Source organism: Urocitellus parryii, chromosome 5 (genome assembly GCF_045843805.1).
Source record: "Urocitellus parryii isolate mUroPar1 chromosome 5, mUroPar1.hap1, whole genome shotgun sequence".
Lineage (NCBI taxonomy): Eukaryota > Metazoa > Chordata > Mammalia > Rodentia > Sciuridae > Urocitellus > Urocitellus parryii.
Genome location: NC_135535.1, coordinates 68,938,944 through 68,962,038, shown reverse-complemented (window position 1 = coordinate 68,962,038; position 23,095 = coordinate 68,938,944). Strand labels below are relative to the sequence as shown.

The window sequence follows — 23,095 nt, the reverse complement described above, 5'->3', positions numbered from 1 at the left end:
TTAGGCTAAAGCTCTATGTGTGTGTCATTTGAATTACTTTCAGATGCATTACAGGCAAGACATTATTTAAGAGTAAATTATTAGCCACTATAGTAATAAGGATCTGATTTCATGTGCTCATGAAAAAGGAATGTGCCAAAATATATTTCAGCACACAAGCTGCATTTAAAGTGACCACAGTGTCATTATATAAGGAGTCCTCCTACACCAGGCCCTCTATGAAACATTCTGTACATAATAATCCTAGCTACTGTGTCACTTATTTTTTTGCCCCTAAAATGAATGAGCAAATTCAGTGTTTATGAAAGGAGAAGAGCGGGCAGGCGGGTGAAGACCTGTGTTTATCCATATGTGGTGGTTTTAACTCACCCAGGCCCAGCCCCCCGGTCAGCTCTCCTCCGTCATCCCACAACAGACTGATGGCAATGGCAAATGCTCAGGAGGGATGCTCCCAGGCCAAGTCCTGCCAGAGGCATGTGTCAGTCTTGGTGGGGGAAGAGGGGGAAAAGATACATGATGGATAACAGAACTATTTTTTAAGAATTTCTGTTCTAGTAATTAATTTACTTAACATGAATCCCCTTCTCATTGGCCTTCAAATCACTGGATTAAATAAAACAATTTTTGGATGTTATTGCAGCACAAGAAGCTAGAAAAAAATGAAATGCCTTTAAAACTGTTGTGAAAATGCAATGTGATCTGACACTTAAAGTGGTCTTTGCTTTCAAGTTTCAGAAGTCATCGGAACTCCTCCTCAGTTTTACTAATCCACAAGATAGCAGCTTAAGTTCTGCTTTTTGAATTTAAAAGTAAATTTCATGATTCTTTTTCCCAGACCTAAAAAATCACTGCTTAAAAATGTTGGCTGTGCATACATCTTAAATGATCAACTCCGAGTGACTCCAAAATGCTGTAAAAAGCATAATGTCCTCGGGCATTGCAATTGCAAACTCACATGATAATTAAATCTCCATCAAGTCAGAATATAGTACTGATCTATGGATTAAACAGGGTTCTTTCATTGGAGCTTTATGTACTTACTGGAAACAGGACAATGGGCACAGTTAGTGTTACTGCCACCAGGACTGCTAGGCGTACCATGAGAAGAGGGGTGTCAAATGTATACACTTTGCTGTAGGCATGAAGTAATTCATCTTCAACTTCTCCTACAAGAAGAGAATGAGTTTGCCTAGTGTTACCAAGTTGCCACTGGTTACTCAAGGACACATTTTATGCAGGGAACCTGGGATAGGGAAAAAAGACTCAGGTCTGGGAATCCAGATGCCCACATTTGTATCTTATCTTTAACCTTATAAAGCCATGAGGCTTTTGGTCAAATGAACAAAGGAGTCTTGAAGCTTAAAAAAGTTGTAGAAGCTAAAAGAAAAATGATCAGGTGTTTCTTAACTTGTTTTGCATCATGATAAATCAATGTCTGCAATAGAGAAGCATCACAAACCATGCTGGGGTACTCTTGTTGAAAGAGATAAAAGGTCCAGACCTCACCAAACTGTCCATCCCATATTATCCACACATCCCTTCTGTCCGGCCACCCCTGACACAGCTTCTCCAAGTACATTCTGGAAATTCTGGGACTACTGACTTCTAATACTTTTTCAGTTTCAACAGTTACAACTCCATCATGACACTGGCACATATACTCTTGGACTTTTTAAAGTTTGTATTTGTCTTAAGAAACTCATTAGAGCAACATGTAAGAAAGAATTAGTATGATTTTTATAGGGTTTCCCATGAATATTGCTCTAAGATTAAGATGATGCTCATCTTGAAAATATATTCACTCAGCATCCCAGACACAAATGGAGATATTTATGGAAGCAAATGTAGTTTGATTTTCCCATTACCCCTCTCAAAATCAGATACAAAGGGATAAAAATGATTTCAATGGTATTGGCCTTGACTTTCTTTCTTTTCTTTTGTTTTAAACATTTACTTAGTTGTAGATGAACGCACAGTATCTGTTTTTATTTGTTTTTTATGTGGTGCTGAGGATTGAACCCAGAGCTTCATACATGCGAGGCAAGCACTTTACCACTGAGCTACTACAGCCTCAGCCCTTGGCCCTGACTTTCATTAACCCATAAGCAACAATAAGTTAATGCCCAATCTAAAGCGAGTGTTTGATTAATAGTCAAATAGAAAACAAAGCTAAGCAAATAGTGGCCTACTCCTGAGTCATCTCCTCCCCAACTTGTCATGCAATGAATTTAATTTAACCAACTCAGTCAGGAAAGTTAGACCCAAGATGATACTGACTAGCATGACTAGTGTGAATACAGCTCTAGGTCTATTTGCTTCCATGTAATTTTTCTATTGGGCTTCATCGAAGGAATATAAAAATTCTACTCCTTTTGTGTATTATTAAGATGCTAAAGAGAAAATGTATAATGCATAATGCTATTTTTTAAGAACATTCCCATATTGAAGAAAATTCTGCTATAGCCTTTCTTTCTTAGGAAACCCCTCACTATAATAGAAGAGAATAACATAAACCAGAAATAATTCTTAGTGTTACAATCTCCCAGATTTTATGTAGTGAATAAATAAGAAGCAGGTTCAAACTTAAGAATTTATAATTTTTATGCCATTTGCCTGGCAGTTAGGTAGGTATTCCATCAAAAGAGCCTTGTCACATGCAATGGATTCTTTCTCATTGCTTCTAGCCTGAGATGGACCAGGAAGTCTAGCAAAGAAATGCAACTTATATCTGAAGGAAAATGATTTAATATGTGGATATTAAAAATAAAAAACATGGGCTGGGGATGTGGCTCAAGTGGTAATGCGCTCGCCTGGCATGCGCGGGGTGCTGGGTTCAATCCTCAACATCACATAAAATACAATAAAGATGCTGTGTCCACCAAAAACTGAAAAATAAATATTAAAAAAAATTCTCTCCGTCTCTCCCTCTTCTTTCTCTCTCTTTAAAAAAATAAAATAAAATAAAAAATAAAAAAACACAAAAATTCACAAATTGTTATAACCTGTTAGCCAGACTGGTCCAGGGCTCATTTCCTTAGATCAGATGACAAAGGTAAAATTGAGTTAATTGAATGTGCATCATCTATTCATCAGGCTGCTTATAGAGGTAATTAAAAGCATTACACCTACCCAGGTGGATTTTCCGTCTAACCAGGATGTGCACAAACAAATGACTTTGACAGAGTGACCTACCATAAAAGGTTAGGTAGCCAAAGAGGGCAGCAAGCAGGTACATGACCAGCATCCCTGTGATGGAAATATTTGACACTGTTTGCATTTTCCTCCGGGACCGACTAAAGATAAAAAGAACATTGAATTTCATTTCTTAAACGTGTGAAACATCACTATTTAAAATTAAAAGAAAAAATAATTATGTCTGTTGCTCATTATGAAACCACATTTCTGGTGTTACAGCTGATATAAATTTATCAAAGAGCTAAGGATGATTTGTTTCCTTTTTTCTTTTTTTCTTAAACATTGTTTCTTTAGTTTTAGAAACAACGATTTCCCTAGAAGAGGGTCTATCAATAAGTAAACTTATCTACTAAATAATTAAAAATGTAATTAACATAAGAATCAAACTGGATCCTAATGTAGAAAGCTTTTGCCTTTCATGATGAGAAGAGTTTAATGAGGAAAAGAACCACCTCTTGCTACTGCCAAGAGCTCAGACTATGACAAAGCTTGATACTGTCATGTGAACCACTTCTAGAGACCACTCCAGAGGGATGCACCTACCTAGAGTCACTTGCTAGGCTTCTGAGGTATGTGCTATATGTGGTTTTCATAGTAAATCAAAGACATCAAAATAATTGAAGGTGTTCCAAAAATTTGTTATGAGGTCAATCAGAATTATGGGGAAAAGTAACGCTATTGTCTGGGGATAAAAATGTTGAGACTCACTGCGTGATAACCTAACTAAAAGGTAAAGAGGAAAGCTGCTAAAGTGGACTCATACCCACTTGGTCCCCATGTAGGTGCCAACAACCTCAAAGGGAAAAGACTATGAATGAATCATAGGTCATCGGCTGAAAGAAATAAGATTTTCAAGACAGAAAAAGACAATGTAGGCCATATAATGGCTCATCTCTTTAGACAAAGGTTAAGAACCGACTATAAGTGATATCTATGGCTTATTAAGGCTACTATAATAGTAAGTTTTGGTCTTCATGCATATTGTCATTTCCAATCTGTTGATATCACTACTTCCCACCAAAATTCCTATTTAAATACCCTACACCTGCCCAAATCATTAAACCCATTGGCTCCTTTTCTACCAGCCCCGAACCCTTCCCCTGAACCATTATGGTTGAGGGAGAGGAGACAAGGAAGCAGATAAGGTAATGAAGTGCATAGACTGACTCATACCTTGCTGGTTGAAGCATGTTACTTATGAATGCTATAGCACTGACTCCCACGAGAGAGCTACAAACCATGATTCCAGGTAGAGCACCATTGAACATATGAGCACATTTTCATAGTAAATTAAGAGCTAAAATGATGGCTGCCTTACTCTTTAAGTTCACTGTAGATGGGAAGGACCTCAGGGTGGCATACAAAAGCAAATGCTAGGATAGGAATTGCATAGGCCGTCTGTAAAACAAAGACAACACCACATGTTTAGCATGTCAACACAGATGGCAATTCCAGACCATCTCAGTTCATGAAATAAAAACTCAGAACCTGCATTACTGGGCTCATTAGAGCCTGGGTCTCTCACTTACCCGGGAGTTGAATACAAAGTATTTGGGTTGACACTGGTCATCACCGTGGGCTTTGTATTCCACTCCACTGCCATGAAGAGAGCCCTTGGCCTGATTCTCCTCCAGCCCTGCAGGATTGCGATGGGTGTAATCCATCATGAAGTTCACGCCAGTATCATCAGAGTTATTGGGTAACATGATCACATGCATTGGAAGTGTGTTGTTGAATGTCAGATTTCCAACATTATGATCCAAAACAGGCAGTGGGCAAGGTATTTGGAATTTCTTATAAATCACCTAAACCCAGTTATTAAAGAAAGAAAGAAAGAAACACAGATTCAAGCTTTTAAGGAAAAACAGTGAAATAAATATCCCTATGTGTGGCTCATTGGGCGGACGTGAGGGAACTCAACTGCGGATTCCGTTTAGATTAATGGACTATGGATGGGGACTCCCTCTAGTCTCTCTCCTAAGGAAAGGGCAGGAACTGTGGTTGGCAGCACTGCCCCCCTCGAGTCCGTAAGACCTTATTTTCCATGAGCCCATTCTATGTTTTTCATGCCCTTTCATGACAAAGATGATCATTTCCTTGCTACATTTCATATCTTTTGTTTCTTTAAACTAATAACAACATGGGTCGTCAACGATTCCTTCCTCCTTTGTTTCTTTGGGGAAATGCTTTATACATTTTGCATCCATGATAATTCAAGAAATTTCTCCTTTTAAGATGGGGTAGAACTTCATTTTTAATCCTGCTGTGGTTGCCCTCTCTGGGTAGAATTGTGGAAAAGAAAATAGCTGGTTGGTGCAGATATGGTATCACCTATTCATGTCTCCTATGGGCCTCCTCACTTTTTTCTCCCTTTTTCTAAACATTGGATTAATATCATATACTCTTATCCAAATATCCATCCAGTGTGCCTACAGCATACCATTAGCAGTGGCCTTGACATTCTAACTATAACGCAACTATTTTTAAACTTGTGACTACTCTTTTCCTTTTCCAAATTAAAATACAATAAAATTGCTCATGATGCAAGAACTATTTCTAACTAGTGAAGTGCTTGACAAAAAATGGGGACATCAATTTAGTCACACACACCAATTTCTTGATTCCCAAGCTACAAGGATTGGGACCACAAGTCACTTACCACACTGACGAAAAACACCATGCAGGTCAGAGAAAATCCACTAGTATAACCAAGGTAACCTAGGAGTTAGCAGAAATATTTTGAAGGTGAATATGGCATCCGCAAACAGCTTACCTATTAGAATATGAAATAAAAGTAAAAATAGTTTCAATTAGAAAATAATTTTACCTAAATTTTTAAGGAGAGAAAGTGGAAGAATAATTCCCACAGACACAAGTATGACGAGGTAGTTGCCATTGAGGTACCATTCCCTGGGACAGAAAAAGAGATGAGGATATTAGGATCAGAAAAGATGAAGTAGTCACTTGATGTTATAAAGAGAACATAAGACATACCCAGTATTTTCTTCAAGTCCCATGAATGCTCTGATTACTTCAGGTAGTTCATATTTAATGATAAAGAGGTAGCTTGACATTGCTAAAATGGAAAATGGGACAGCTTAGTGGTGTGCACGGCACTATAGTCACATGCAAGTTTTAAGGAGTCATGACATTTGGAACATCCATTCTTCTTGGCAAGATGATCATCTAATCCTCCAAACAGAAAGGGAAGCCACCATGGATTCTGCAGTGCTTCCAAATTCTTTTTTAAAATAGACTCTTGGCCCTGTAGCTCTCACATGTGGACCGTTGCTCAGGGGGTCAATGTCAATTCTGTGTTAGATTCGGCTCCAAGTTTTCAGGGAAGCTTCAACTTCAAACTTTGTCCTCATTATTTATAAATTATTATGGTATTGAGTGATCCAGGTTTAGTGTCAGGGTCTGACAACATAAGCCATGGGCCAAAAGACTAAGGGCGGAAGTGTAGGGCAGAGATGAAGAGACTCTACATCACTCTGACCTTCCCCAGGTGAAGACCTGTCTGATCCTCTGTGATCTCCCTGAGGGACACACAGTCTCAGACCACTGGTGACTAGATATAGAGTCTTCCTGGATTGATAAAAGAATATTAGAATAGCCAAGTTATGGAACCAGCCCATGTGCCCATCAACAGACAAACTGATAAAGAAAATGATGGTATATACACACGACAGAATTTTACTCAGCCATAAAGAAGAATGAAATTGTTGGCACTTGCTGGTAAATGAATGGAACTGGAGAACATCATGCTCAGTGGAATAAACCAGGCTCAGAAAGTCAAGGATCAAATTTTTTTTTTCTCATATGCAGAAGCTAAAGAGAAATAAGGAAATTAAAGAAAAGAGGGGCCTCATGAAAAGGAAGAACAGTGGAACAGAGGAAGAGGATCAAAGGGTATGGAGGAGGGATAGGAAAGGGAACTGTGGAATGAAACTGAACAAATTATGCTATGTTCACACATGAATCCCACTTTTATGATTATTCTGCTAAGAGTTAAAACATCTATGGTGAATGTTAAGTTTTTGGTACTATAATGTACCAATTAAAAACACTAAATAGATAAAAGGAAGTAACAGAATAGAGAAAGGTGATTGGAGGAGGAAGGGGAAGTAGTAGGGATTGAAATGGAGCAAATCATCTAATATGCATTTATGAATATGCCAAAATGAACCCCACTATTATATATGACTAGAACCCCACTATTATATATGACTAGAACCAAGAAAAAATATAAAAGATGACAGTTTCTCCCCTTATTTGCCAAGTAAGTTTTTTGGGAGTTTCCTTTTCTACTCCATATTCTAGTCTCCCTTTGTCCAAATAAGAAATCACACAAAGTGGCAAAACTCCATCAGAATCTTGGTAAGTAATATATGAATGATGATGCATTGTTTTGAAAATCTGGGAAAATGAATATATATATATATATATATATATAAAAAACATATAATATCTATCTATCTATCTATAACATGTTATATACAAAACAAACATGTTTCTCATATATATAACATAGATTGTGAAAACTGTAGAGATTTATGCAACATCCCTTTACCAGATCTATCCATTCAGTGAAATACATTACTAAATTATTATTTGATACAACGTACAAGGTCAAAATTTAAAATAAAACTAACAAATTTTACATAGAAGCTTTGAAGGTATGCTATATCCTCTTCATGAGTTTTCGCTAATAGACATTTATTTAAAACAGATATCTGAGTTGTAAATTGAACTACAGTTTTAAAATACTTCCTTAACTTTAAATGAAAGTAATAATGGTGATAAAAATTTCCTGGCATTGTTTAGTTCTGCAAATTACTTCATTTGATCATCCAAAAAGTCCTGTGAGATGATGAGGTATATGTTGTTATCCTATTCTGCAGCTGAGGATAAAGATTTTGAGAAGTTCAATGACATATCCAAGATCACACAGCTTATAAAGGGAAGAACACATCTAAACTACAAGTTTCTTGACTTCTGGATCAGTGCTGCTCTGTTGTCGAAGTGAAATGATTTCTATAATACCAGATGCATCTTCTGTACACACTATTTAGTTAATCTTTACAAAGACCTTGGCTAAAGCTGAGTCTTATGGAGCGTAAACAGGAGATATTTCTGATTAACTGACTCAGTGAGGTCCCATCCAATTTTAGAGCTATTAATTGCTGACTTTCAGTGATGTCACCACTGTTAATGTGTTTGGCCTTTGAAAATTCAGAATTATCCAGATCTGTGTGGGTAATGTCAACATTATTCTGCTAAGTGTTAAAACATCTATGGTGAATGTTAAATTTTTGGTACTCAATATAGCAGAAATGAAGTGTTCCAAACATGGAGTTGCTTAATCAAAAAATACAAGTGGTTTTCCTTAAGCCAAATATACACCAATCATATAAAGTAAAAAAAAGTGAGAGCATTTTTTGCAGTGGTATTATGAAATTTCATCTCACTCCCTTAAAGCCACACTTCTTGTGTGTGGCTTGACACAGCCCACTGCATAGTTTATTCCATATTTAGAAGCATAACAGTGGCTACACTTTGAATGACTGCTGCTGCCAGCACACAGCTTGATGAGTTCATGGCAAAATATGCTTATGTCTGGTTATTTTAGTTGTCAAAACAAATAAATTAGATCAACTATGAGGTGATCCTATGAGATGCTTGATACTTTAAATCTTGATAAGGCTAAATATGTGAACCAAATGTAAAGCAGTCTATTTGGTGGGATTCAGGGACTTAGATGTTTATGGCCCAAATCCAGTAAAATGAATGAGACAATCTTGGTGTTACTGCCAAATTCTACCCAAGACTATAATAACGTATAAAGCTATGAAGAGAAACAAACCAAATTGGGGGTTGGGAGCTAAGCTAGTGGTAGAGTGCATCTTTAGCATGTTCAAAGTCCTAGGTTCAATTGCCAGTACCAAAAAGAAAAAAGATAAGAAAGAAAACACATTAAGATATGGTTAGATTTTATTTATCTGATTACAGCTGTCCATTCTCAAGGGCAGGTATAATTGGATAGAGGTTATTAATGGAATTGCTACATTTCAGAAATCCTAGGTAACTCCACTGAGTTCATTTATCAAAAGGGTTGATTTCTTGCAAAGTCTCTGTGCCGATTTATTGACTGCAGCATTATTTGTAATAGTGAAACACTGGAAATGATTCAACTATTCATCAAAAAGCATTTGGTAAACCAAATATGATACATATTGATAATGCAAAAGTTGAAAGTCACAAAGAAGAATAACATGCAAATTCATCCAAGGCACACTATTAAATAAAAACAGCAAGCCACAAATCAGTATTTATAAGATGATCCAGTATTAACAATATCAATTGTTAAATTTGGAGTAGAAGAAAACCTGGAGCAGTTATTTCTGAGGGTGACTTGCACAAACTTTTCTGGGTATTTTATATATTTATATAATGTTTTAGTTACAATTAGCATAGATTTATTTTATAATTATAAAAATACCCATTTAAAGTGATCAGAGGGGCTCTAGAGATGTGGCTACTGAAGCTAAGAAGAGGGAGGAGGGAAGCAGGTTCTGAACTAGCCATATGTTATGTTATTTCCTCCTCACATTGACCTTATGAGGTTAGAGTATTACTCACTTTCATAGGTGAAAAAATTAAACTCAAAGGAATAAAGTGATTTTTCTCAAGGTCACAGAAAATGATAGAAAAAGTCTCAAAAGCAGGTGCAATAGACTCCAAAAACATTTTTTTCCCTCAAATGTTTTAAAAAATACCTTTTTAAAAAAGTAACATTTGTACAAATATATACAAACAGGACCAAGAGCGCCTAGGGGAATCTAACAGCCTAGAAAAGCTATGGACCTGAGGAAGAGAGAGAAGAGAAAAAGACTAGTTGGGGTGTATCTGTCAGGGTTGGAGGTCTTCAAGAGACACTGAAAGAGAGGAAACAGCGAGTGTAAAGAAACCCTCATAGAGGAATTTTTAATTAACACTAGTATTATTGAGAGACTGAATACAATTTGATATGGTTTGATGCCTGTCTCAAATGTACGGGATTGATAATGGGGGGATAGATATGGACATAAAAAGGTCAGCAGAGGAACGTAATGAAGACCCTTATATCCGGCCAATGAGTTTAGATTTTACCTTAAAAATAATGAGGAACTTTATGCATAGGAGAAACAGGACTCGATCTGACTTTGAGAAAGTTTATCTTGAGGATGAGTCAGATATGGAAGAGGGGAAACTCAAGGCTGGAAGACCAGAAGACTATTGCAATAGTATGAGCTGATATTGCAGATCTCTATGGTCTTGAGGATGAAAGGAGAGGAGGGACTCGAGAAGTAAGAGATCAAGTGGACAGGACGTGATATTTGATGGCATATGCTGAGTCAGGGAAAGATGGAAAAGTTTAGGCTGACACAAGATTTCTGGCTTATAAAACTGGATGGTTGCTGGTGTTTACAGAAGAAAGAACCCAGGAATAGAACAGCAGGTGGGGGGACTGAGTAGGAGGCAAGGAAATAAGAGCTATTATGTGGGGATACAGTTGGGACCACATCAGAGATGTCGCCAGCAGGACACCTTATATGATGCCTTCTGGGGGTCAAAGACATCACAGAACTCATATGAAGCTGGTGGGTATCACCCAGAACACTGATAAAAATATTTATTTTTAGGCTCTACTATGGGAATTCTAATTCAGCTGGGATTATAAGAATCTGTAGACCAAGCAATCTGTTGTTATAGAGCTTCTGGTGTGAAGATGGGTGTTGGCCTTAGGACAACTAAAGAGCCTCTTCCATGGGCTGGCTCTATGCCAACTGTGCTCAAGGGCCACAGCATTTGGCTATTCCTGCCCCCACTTACCCTATGAAAGGAACTCAGCCATAATTATGGCATATTAACTATTTTGCCAATGCCAGTAACAAGCATTAGTGCTTCCACTTAAAAAGTCATAACAGCATAATAGCATTTGAGATAAAGAAAGGTTTTATCCTATATAAACTGAAAGATTCAATTGGTGTGGCCTGGGGTTGTGGCTCAACGGTAGAGTGCTTGCCTAGCTTATGTGCGGGGCGCTGGGTTCGATCCTCAGCACCTATAAATAAAATAAAGGTCTGTGTCCACCTACAACTAAAAAAATTTTTTTAAAAATTCAGTTGGTAGATATTTATACACCATTAAATTCCTAGATATTGGTATTTTTAATTATAAATGAATAGCAAATCTATTCCAGAAAGTTTAGTTCGAAGATTTAAGAACCATCTAAACAGCTATTTTTTTTTTTTAATCTTGAAGGTGCTTGTTCATTGCCATAAGAGTTTTCTTTATCTATTGAATATTCTATGAAAAGTTTATGTGGTTTATTGAAAGCTATACCCCCTTACCTCCGATGTTCTGCATTGTAATGGAAATAAAAGCTCCAATTTTTCCTGGCCATCCAAATGCCTTTTCCCCTAATTTTTCATAAATTAATGACCCTACAATGAAAGATAAAATAACCTTGTTAGAAGAAATACTAAAGTATTTCTGCACCAGAGTACCAAACACGTAAGTAAACATTACCTAAAAGTTATAAACCCAAATGAAGCAATGTCAAAAATCAAGAAACAATATAGTAAAATGTTGCCCAGATAGGAAGTGATGGCTTCAGGCACTTGAGCTGCAAGTATCAGTCAAAATAGTTATTTCTGTCATCCATGATAAGTCTCTCTTTGTCTATTGGGCTTGAACCAGAGCAATTTGCCCAAATAACTAAAAACCTTGAGAGATTTGTCACTGTGGCTTAGAAGAGAAGGAAATGTGAAACTGACTAAGTCATCTCTGGCTATGGAGCTACATAGACTGAAATACTCTTTTATGAGAATCAAAAAATATGAAGATATTTTATTATCTTAAGATACGAATTTAAGTGTGCATACCTCCTTCCTTGGATGTTTTTAATAAAAGGTGAACTGAATAGAGTGACAATATTGCCACAGCAAGCAGCATGATTCTGTAAAGGGAACAGAGAGTAAAAAATAAAATTTCTATAGTAAATGAGATATTGTAATGTTAGATGTTAAAATAACTGATCACTTTCAATCAATAGCTTTCCAAAAGTATGTGTGCTTGGGGAACACTGAGAAATTCTTTTCAGAATGCCACATTCTTCCTTATATGTCACACATCTAGAATTGTCTATATTTTACAAGTCTAAACCTACATGCTGAAATTCCTAAAATTTTTTAGGGTTATACAATTACAGAATCTGCATTATAACTTAGAAACTAAACATATAGCAAAATTAGCAAATACTACATTTGCTTACTCAGCATGCAGGAATAGGTTTAACATATTTGCAACAACATTTAGAATTGAAGAGCTATTCAAGAAATCTAAAATCTAGGAATCCAGAAACCAAAATATGTGTGTATTGTTTCTTTACTTCTTTTAGTTTATACTGATCAATATTTCTCTAAATCTTGGAACACAGTACAAAAATAAGAGTGTAGAAGAATTAACTACATAATAAATGAAGGGACATTATAAACCTTTACCTGAATTAAAAAAAAAAAATCTTAGTGTTTATTTTGCATGATGAGAACACACTAAACATTTTCCCAACAATTGATTCAATCCTTTCGTAATTCCCAATGAGATCAATGCTGCAAATGCACATTTAGAACATGAATTAAACATTTTGTAAGTACTCAAGCTTTATTGTGCTCTTATTTTCCAGAACTGTCTAATCAATGACTTATTCATTTATTTTCCCATATGCTTAATTAACTTAACCTGTTTCTAAAGAATTATGTAAATCAGATTACACAATTTTGTTCAATGGAAAAATAAGCACTCCTGTATTTTAAACATGTACTTACTTTGGCAGAAAATACCACCAGTAAAATCAATGAAATACTGTGTCACTTGTTGTGAACAAAGAGAGACAGCTAAATCTATTTTGAGCTAACTGGACACACAAAACAGATCCTATGTGTTTAGTGATTTATTTACTCTTGCTAAATTAATCTACTAAATGTTTATAGGTTTAAAATGAGCCCCTTTCAAAAACCAGAATATTCTCCTCCTGTAAAAATGATCTATGGCTCTAGAATTGGGGGAAGTGCTTCCTATTTCTATTCATCAATGATCTGTGTTAACTTCCTAATTAATTTTAATGGCATGTATAATTAATAAGGAGAAGGCAGTCTTTTTGTTTTAGAGGTAGTACACATTGCAAAAGCATACAAATGTAGAATACATTTCCAGGCATTAAGAATCAGATAACAAAAGAGCAACTTTGTTTCAACCATGGCTTATAAAAGTTAAGTTGATATAAAAATTCATTCAGCTAAAGAATATCATTTATAAAATAATTTAAAGAACTAACACAAGATAAATATTTATAGTCCTGATCCTCAGTCCTCAAATAGCTGTATGATTATCTAATCACATGTGAAGTTCAGAACATAAATAGCATATATCTATAATATAAATGTTGCATTCTTAAGACAGTGAACTCTTGAGCTTGCATTTGGGATCAGGATTTGCGTTCACATTGATGCTTCAGACTTTATTCTTGTGAAGGATTCCACTGCTGTCAACCGTGTCTTGACAAATACCAGAATGTCCATTTTGCACATAAAAGCCTGTGTCTGTCATGATGTTTTATCCATTCTACAGGTCAGCTAAGTGAGGCTACTACCCTTAGCTCACAGGTTTAGGAATAAGCTCTGTCACTTAGCAAAGATTCTCTGAGCCAAGCACTGAGCCAGGTCTTGGGGAGGTGGGCTCAACTCTCTGGAACTTATAGTCTAGCAAGGGAAATGGACATTAATCAAGTGAATCAGACACACTAAAATACTAAAGCTGTGGTGCGTATATAATGGATTAGGTTAAGTGAGGGAAGGCTGCACTAAGGTGAAGTTGAGATGACATATGAAAAGTTAACTTGATGAAGAAGAAAGGAAAGAGTGTTCCAAAGCATGTGCAGAGGCCCAGTGGTGAGAAGGCACATTGCACTTTCATGGGACAGAGAGAAGGCAAGTGTGCTCCCTGTATCTGATGCCCAAGAGCACAGGGAACAGGGCATGAGATATCATCAAGGCATGCAGGACTCCTAAGCCTGGACTGAATGGGCTACTTTCTCTAAGAATGTGAAAAAAATCGGGTTTGCTTTTGGGTAATATCTTTTTGACTACTAAACAATTACTTTAGGCATCTATTAAACACTGAGATCCTTGTAAAATGGTTTCTCTGGACTGGTAGGGCTGCTCCACCAGTGTCTCCACTAATGCCAGTGTCTACCATTCAGTTGGGGGAGCAAGTACGATGATTAGACCGCTCTAGTTATTTCACAGGCTGCTGTTTTATCCAAAAGCAAGAGAAATTGGCTAATACTTTCTCAAATTCTTCCTGCTCACCAAGATCACATTTCAGAGTGTTAACTGAAAGAACAGCAGGTGTGGACAGACCTCATCACCCAATCCAGATACTCACATGAAAAGTATGATCCCTGTGTTGGCCATGGCATAGGACAAGCCCAAGATTCCACTGCCCATGATGGCGTTGCTCAGGTTGAATGAGGACATTCCAAAGGAAGTCGTTCCAGGATGCTTGAAGGAGAGGAATGTACCATAAGCAAACGTTGGCCAAAGGACCCATCTTTTCCTGGGTCATTCTTATTTTCACATTACCTCTCCTGGTGATCACAGTACCAAATCAAAGACTAAGATAAAATCATCTTATTACTCAACTTCAATAAAAGCATGTACTTTTAAAATGGAATGTGATGCTTGATTTCAACATAGAACTCAGTAAAAAAAAAAAGTACAGGTGGTGTAATATAAAAGAGAAAACATGTATGACAGCAGATTACATTTGGGTTAGAATGATTCCTCCAAAAAACAAATAAATTTCATAAATGATTTATGCAGCCATATGGCGAACAGGAAAAACAAGTCCTTATTCCAGTAAGGGCCTGAATAAACAGAGAATGTGCTGACCAAGGCTCGGAAAATTTCAGTCACATTGTTTTCCCACAGAGACCTAGGTACATCAGACACCCTCAGACCTGTTTATTTCCTGAAAGCATAGATTCAACTTACATGTTCATCATCGTAATCTGCCAGCTTCTTTTCCCCAAAAAACCCATTTGTCAGGAACTTCTGGCTTTCAGCATCTTCATTAGCAAATTGACTAAACACAAAGGGAAAATAAGAAAGTAACAAAATCTATGTGAATGCTCACTCTAAGTAATATTTGCATTTTGGGTGATCAAAGTAACTGAAATAGGAGAGCAAACATCAATGTAGGAGACAAAACACCTAGAACCTATTTTCTTCTCCTTCATATCAGTGTTTCCTCCAGGCTAACAACTGAGCTCCATTTATGAAGTGATTCGGGAGGGAGAGAAGATGTCATGAAGGAAGGAAATATTATTTTTAGTTGAAAAATTGCTTCTGCCACATTTCTTCTTTCCCATATTAACTATGCAAGGAAGAGACGAATTGGAACTGATTTTGTACCCACTTATATCCCTTCCAAAGAAAGGGTACAGGATCTTGATTTTGAGTTTTCTAAACTACCACCATGCCATGATCAGATAATTTTATTACTTTAACAGCTATTTGTTAAATGCCTAGGCACTGTGATCCTCTTCTCCTAGATGCCCAAAATATCCCTGTGAGAGGAACTTTCATGATCCTACTCCAAAGACGAGATAACTGTGGCTCAGAAAAGGGTAGGAGCCCTGCCTCCACTGCCAGACTCAAGTCCATGGCCTTCCATGACATCATACAGCCTGGACAGAGCCCTAGAGCTGGCATTTCCCCTTTGCTGGCTCTGTTTATATATATATCTATAGATACATATGTATGTGTATCTGTGTGTGTGTGTGTGTGTGTGTGTGTGTGTCTATATACATGCATTTCTTGTTACAGAGTAGTTAGATGGTAGCTCTGTATTAATTTGGTTGGTTGTGTGTGTGTGCTGACTACTCTGAAAATGTACCTGAGTTACTATTAGATAAAAAATTAAACTAAGAAAATTGTTAATAAAAAAAAAGTTCAATGACTTGATAGAGGAGTTGGGAGGGAAATGGGACTCCAAAATGTTGCTAGGCAGAGAACATTGCAATTATAGTCTACTTGGGCACAGCCTGGAAGCTGCACACTTTGTTCCTAATGCCACCTCCTTACTGTACTGGTAAGCTCTTGGAGTTACATGCCAGAAGCTTATAAGCTATAGTCAGGGGGCCAGCCACATTTCCAAAGGCTTGGCTAATGAAACAGCTGCCAGTGTTGCATTTTTACCCACCAAAATACCACAGGATTTTTTGTTGTTTTACATAAAATATTCAACTATGCACAATCCTTAAAAAAATGCTTTATGAATAAGATTGCAATTCTTAGGGGAATTTCTTGCTTTACAGAGTAAGATAGAATAATTGGAGTGTATTTTATGAAAATAACACTTATAATGCTCTATTTTCTCTTCGGAATATATAAATCGTTCACCCTTTACTAAAATAAACCTTAGAAATGAAGTGGAAAAGAATTATTATTAGAGAGAAGTACGAATTATCCTTCATAATTAAGAATTAATCCTGAAAATCATCTGGTGAGGATGAAAATGACAGAGTCATTCTCTGAGGATACAGAGCAAGACAAGGTGCAGAGAGAAACAGTAGACAAAACCCACCAAGCGTTATGTGCTATATTCCTGGAGCCTCCAGGGGTAGAGAGCTCTGAGTGTACAGACTGAGAACATTTCCTGCTGTTCTCCCTCCCCACGTTTCTCTCAGCAAACACAATGCCTTCAAACCTGTTGCCTTCTTTCATTTCCACACTTCTTCCACCATCTTTTTGGGATTTACTTTAATAGTCTGTAGTTCATATACTTGCTTTATGAGGAACTGCTATAGGGGGCTCCTAGCCGGAAACTGAGATAAGATGATAAAATAGGACGAAGGACTATAAAAACAAGTGTCACTTAAAAGTGGAATTTAAACTCAGGAATATTCAATGTTCTATTTTTTTGCTTTACTCAATAAACTAGAATTTCTAGTCCATGAGTAATTTTTAAAATTTAAAATTTAAAAGAAAACAGATCACTTTTAAGGCATTTTGCATATTCCTATTTTGGCATGAGATGAGTGATAGCCATAGAACATGCCAAGATTATATAAAATACATGAGAAATGTCCCCAGTGTGTCAAATGTTTTTGGTACCAAACCCAGAATGTATTGAAAACATCAGTAAAATGATCCCAAATAAATGCAATATATTGAATCTCTCAAAACTTTACATTTAAAGGTTCAATCCAAACCAATCATAAACAAAACCTATGTTTTAAAAGTGATCATAAAATTGCAAAATGATGATCTGTGTTTGAGCCAGGAGTTAAAGGTAAGTCACTGTGTGTGGTCCTTGTATAAAACACAACAAAAACATTGTGGTTCTTTTCATTAGGGCTTTGAAGGCCAAATGGAATTGCTCCAATATCCCCTTCATCTCAGGCAATCTCTGCTGAGTTCTTATTTGTGTCTATTCCTTTCAGAATAAAAAAAGCCTGCAGATTTTGAACAATTTACTAAGGGACATGACATGAAAGAAAATGCACAAGCATTTATTGAATACCATTTGTATTCCAGGAACTCATTTAATCCTTAGAAAAGTAGATGTTGGTTTTCTAGTCTATTCTTTTAAATGAAGCTCAAAGAAGATAGATCTTTTCTAAAGTCAAGTCCCTACCCCACAGAATCTACCACAAAACTTACCCAATTTACAAATTGCCCTGATTTATATCTCAATGGCCTCTCTAGTTCAACAACCCTCAAATTCCTTGCACTGACCTACTTGGAATGCCTCCTCCTGAAAGCCCTTCTAGGATGATGTGAATGAAGAAGACCTTGAGGATAATATTTTTTACTTCAGGCTTAGATTTAGTCAAAAGATTCCCTTCTGAGCATCTTTAATCATGTACAACTTGTGTTATATAATGCTTTGTGGGAAATTAACTTACTTATTAAATAACTGTAGTGCAGAGGTCATTAACCTGTGAAAATGATACGATTATTATCTAATTGCAGGGGAGGTTGCACAGAGGAGGGATGGTCACTGGGGGAGTAGAGGCATTTGGAGAAGGCTTCCCAGGAGAACTGACATTGAGCTGATTCTTGAAGAATGAGAGGTATCACAAGAAAGAAAAGGGAAGTGGGTGGATTCTAGCAGATGGAACAGAATGAGTGAAGACAAGCGGGTACATAAGAGGAGGGCAAGAACAGGACAGGTAAGGTCGGTCAGGAGCAGGTCATGAAGGGTCTCACATGCCAAGCAGTGTACAGTTGTATCTAATAGCTAAGGTGGATTCATGGGAGAGCTTTATCCAAGGATGGAATATAACCCAATATGCAATTACAGAAGATTACTCTTGTGGAAGTGAGAAGGGCTAGACAGAAGAGAACAGAATGGTAGATGGACAGACAAAGCAGGGCTGCTCTGACAGACGAGTGAGAGAGGATGAGAGCCTAAAGATGACAATGGAATGGATAGAGAGAAGAAGGTGATTTGAAATATTAATTAGGTAAAAATGACTGTATACAGACGGCCATTGGATGTGTGGTCTGGGAAGAGGTACGCGTCTACGATGGATCCTGAGTTGATGGATTCCAAGGTTGATGGTGATTTTCAGCAGGATGGGGCTAACTTGAGGAGGAACAGGTTTTGAAGAGAATGACAGGAATTTGATATTAAACAAGTCTGACTTTAGGAATGAAGTATTTCAGACATTATTAGTCATCCAGTAGAAATGTGTAGCAGTAGACCATTAAGTATAATGATCCGAAACTTGGTTGTGAAATAACAGGCTGGGAATGTGGCATCTGAGTGGGTAACCCCATGATGGTTACAATGAGCTTGCTCAGAGGACACCTAGAAAAGGATCGCTATCGAACCCTGGGGATGAAGCAACACTCAAGGGCAAGCAAGGGAAGAAGACTCTGAGAAACAATAGTTCTAAAATGAAGTTCAGTGCTCGGCTAATATAATCAAACTATAGGCAACATTATTAGTGGAGAAAAGGACATGAAGTCACACCAAGGGTTGACATTTTATTACTATATCAGGGAATTGGTATGTTGACATCCAGGCCATTGTGATCTCCAATTTGTAATAAATCCAATTCTTCCCAATGACACCCTTGTTTTCCACATCCAGAAGCCAGTCTTGCTTTTGCATGGAGCTGGTGATTTTTAACCCCATACCTGCTTATTGCTGCCTTTTCTGAACTGCCCATCCCTGTGTAGCTGTCTTGAGTACTTTCTCCACCGCTGCTCTCATCATCAGGCTCGATGTTGACATTGCTCAGCTCCATGGGATCCATTTGACCTGTCAGCGCTTTCCTGTCCACGCACGCCTCCTTCAGTGTAAATAATATACTGACCCTTCAGTTTAAGGCTCTTCTACTTTGTGTTGATGTTCAGAACGCTGTGTTCTGCAAACAGGACACAAAATAAATCATTATCATTTTCTTTAAATTAGAATAATAAATATGAATCTCTTACTTTGAAGGTGCTTGCTGTCAAACATGGAAAAGAAGTAAACTCCTAAAAACTTTACATAAATATATCCCCAGAGTTTCCTTGGCTTCATATAGAAAAGAAGAAGAAGAAAACTTACAAAAAGCTGCTAAGCCAGTAGATACTTAACAAGTGCCTGTGCATAATGAACATGACAGGTGCTTTGCTAGTCACCATAGGAAGAAAGAGAAATGGTAAGATGTGGCAGGTGTCATCACAAAGATTTAGGTATTTGTAAGCAGACTGCATGATTTCCTGTTGACAAAGGAAGATCTAACAATAGGATCTAACAATAATTAGAAAGAAAACTACTGCCTGAATTTAACTGAGTGTGAAAGAATTATAACAACCTACACATTGATGAACATGCAATCCAGGAGAGGATCAAGGTTAGGAAGCCACTTTCTAGGCATCTGTATCCTGAAGCCAAAGTTAAGAATAGTAACAAACGAAAGCACAGGTTTACCTTTGAATCAGCATCAGTTACCATCCATATCAAATTAAAATGCATTTTAACAACCAGAAAACGACAGCGTTTAGGTTCTGCTCACTGGATCTCAGTACAAGTCATTTAACTTTTTTGGGCCTCATTTTCTCAAAGTGAAAATGGCTTTGTGTTTTTGTTTTTTTTTTTTTAAATGCCATGTATCCATTTTATGTTGTTGATACAACGTCTTCTGAAATGTTTACTATTTAATTCATTCAATCATTCTTGAAACATTATATGGGAGAAATATGATCACTGTTGAAAGGAGTGGTTCTGAAATGTGATTTCACGTTTGATCAGGAAATCCAAGCAGAGAAACTAACAGAAAAGTTGCTCTAGAACTTACAAAAATCCATAAATCCCCTCACAAACATTTAACAACCATAAAGCAATGCCTCCTTAATGCAGCGCCAGACTGAGCACCTGGAAGGCGGCTCACACTTGGGATGAGTTCATAACCCCAAACTACAAGTCACAAAAGTCCACACAGGGAAATTCTCTCATATGATTGTCAATAGGCACCAGAAACAGTAATATTCACATTTGAGGAACTACAATTAGCAAAGCGATTGAAGACTTTTAAATTATTAGACTAAAAAGCAATAGTAATAGACCCCTGGAAATTACTCAAATTATAGCACAGGAGCTAAAGAAAGAAAGATATTGAAGGAGATGTTAAGAGATATTGTGGGGGAAAGAATAAAAGAGATGGAACAAATATGAAATGGTAAAGAATCATCCAGAGGAAGCAACTCTCAGAATTTAAAACAGCACAGGTGTTTCAAGGAGGAGGAATCATTCGTCACTAATACCAGGCAGTCTAAATTAATTACATGAAAAGTCAAAAGAAGATGCTTAAAAGCTACCAGAGAGAATGAAGACTTGCATATAGTTAAAAGAAAAAAAAATAGAAACTCATATCAAATGAGTATGAAGGTTTCCCTCACCTATCACACATGACCAGCCTCACTTCTCAACAGCACCCAAACTGTTTCTGTTCTTACTTCTTCATTTAAAGTTAGCTGTTCTAAATTTAAATAATTCACTGAAACCCCTCTGACCCAGGTGCTTTGTTACTTACCATAGGACAATGTTGAGAATTACAACACATGATTGCTGTAAAGCAATTTTATCTGTTATAATTTGTCTGTAGGTTGCTTCTAAACACAGAAAACCAATAACCAAGATTTATATTATGATAGCATAAATAGAATCATCCAAAGAACCAAGTGGAGTATTTGACTACATAATAAATGAATCATTGTAAACATATGTATTAACTAGAATAGTTAGAAGTGTAGAAAGAGGGTAGAAAGAAGTATGCTAATGTCCTTATCTTTTTTTAGTTACCAGTCTGGGATTGATAAACTGAGTCAGAGGGGTTTTGATTATATTCAAGTATAATTCCTCCATGTCACATCCAAAATAACAAACTTATCTTCAACCATATCCATTTGACTTTTCAACTTAACTATTCAAGCAACTATTTTTCTTAATCATGTTTCTAATTTTTATTCATAATTTGTTCTTTAGTTTTATGGATGCAACATTTCCTCAAATATTTTTTTTCTTTTCTTCTTTTTTTTTTTTTGGTGTGTGTGTGTGTGTGTGTGTGTGTGTGTTACTAGGGTTCAAACTCAGGGCTTCATGCATGTGAGACAAGCACTTTACTACTGAGCCACATCCCTGGCCCCTTCCCAAATCTTTTATAAGGATATTGATGGGAAGCTTTCAGAAGTTCCTTGTTTCTTCTGGGGCAGTTACTCTGTTTGCTCATTGTTGTTTTTCTCTTTCATGCTGCTGGTTTACCTAAAATTCTTATAATCCTTGGTTGTCTGTTCATAGTTATGAATGAAGGAGTGGACTGGTTACTTTAGACAGCTAGCGCTTGGGGTTTCTCAGACATTTTATCAGCTCATTTCACTGCTTCCTTGCAGGTCTCTGTAAGTGGCTCCTTTGTGGCTTGTGTGTGTGTGAGAACTTCACTCCTGGGCACAGCTCTGGGGATGAAATATATTATCCAGGGAGTGGAGTATCTATATCTGCTTGTTAGACCTCTTTGTCTTTTATGGAGGCCCTAATGCTAATTCTATAGTCTTTTCTTTACAGCTTTTCTTTATAAACACAATCAGAGATTTATTTTATGGGCAAAACCAGCAGCCCTAACGGACCATCACATCCAAAGTGAGGTTCCTTGCTGAGTCCTATCACTGGTTTCCTCTAATCTATGCCTCTTTGAATTTGTTGACTTAACTTGGAGCTGCTACAGAGCTCCCTTCAGAAAAAAAACCACACTTATCCTGGTTCCTTTCCTATTTCTCAAACTATCTAAATCATTTCCAGCTTCTAGGAATTCTTTTTTAAAAAAAATCTGTTTGTTGATGACACTGCTATTATTTTTCACAGTTTTTGTGGGCTTGTTCTTTTAAGAAGTATAATTTTGGTTGAGGTTTCATTGCTTGATTTCCTCAAGGCTAGATCCTAAGCCCTCTTCTTTCAATCGACTTCTAAGACTTAACACACACTGATGGTTAATTTTATATGTCAGCTTGGCTCAGCTAAAGGACAGCCAGAAAGCTGGTAAGACATTATTTCTGAATGTGTCTGGGAGGGTATTTATGGAAGAGATTGGCCTTTGAATCAGAAGACCTGGTAAAGAGTATCAGCCGGCAGTAAAGTGGACAGGCATCATCCAAGGGGTTGAGGGCCTGAACAGAATAAAAAGGTGGAGAAGGACAAATTGACTCTCCTTGGCCTGGGACATCCATCCTTTGCCCTTAGACATTGGAGATCCTGTTCTTAGAGCTTCATATTCAGGGACTTAGGAAAAGCCTGGGCTGAA

At 37.0% G+C, this 23,095-nt stretch overlaps 1 protein-coding gene across 5 annotated transcripts in view; it reads right to left on the bottom strand.

The window, feature by feature from the left end:
- Positions 1-23,095, bottom strand: part of Slc38a4 (solute carrier family 38 member 4) — a 63,490-nt gene that overhangs the window by 10,062 nt on the left and 30,333 nt on the right. For all 5 annotated transcript variants that reach the window (XM_026400660.2, XM_026400659.2, XM_026400662.2 and 2 more), the window contains 12 exons: positions 19,452-19,681; positions 15,294-15,384; positions 14,686-14,801; positions 12,126-12,199; positions 11,592-11,684; positions 6,190-6,271; positions 6,023-6,105; positions 5,855-5,913; positions 4,725-5,000; positions 4,514-4,593; positions 3,193-3,293; positions 1,042-1,166 (listed from right to left, as the gene is read on the bottom strand). In XM_026400660.2, the coding sequence (XP_026256445.1) occupies positions 1,042-1,166; positions 3,193-3,293; positions 4,514-4,593; positions 4,725-5,000; positions 5,855-5,913; positions 6,023-6,105; positions 6,190-6,271; positions 11,592-11,684; positions 12,126-12,199; positions 14,686-14,801; positions 15,294-15,384; positions 19,452-19,570 (1,299 nt within the window). In that variant the 5' untranslated portion in view covers positions 19,571-19,681. The remainder of the gene's footprint in view (positions 1-1,041; positions 1,167-3,192; positions 3,294-4,513; positions 4,594-4,724; positions 5,001-5,854; positions 5,914-6,022; positions 6,106-6,189; positions 6,272-11,591; positions 11,685-12,125; positions 12,200-14,685; positions 14,802-15,293; positions 15,385-19,451; positions 19,682-23,095) is intronic.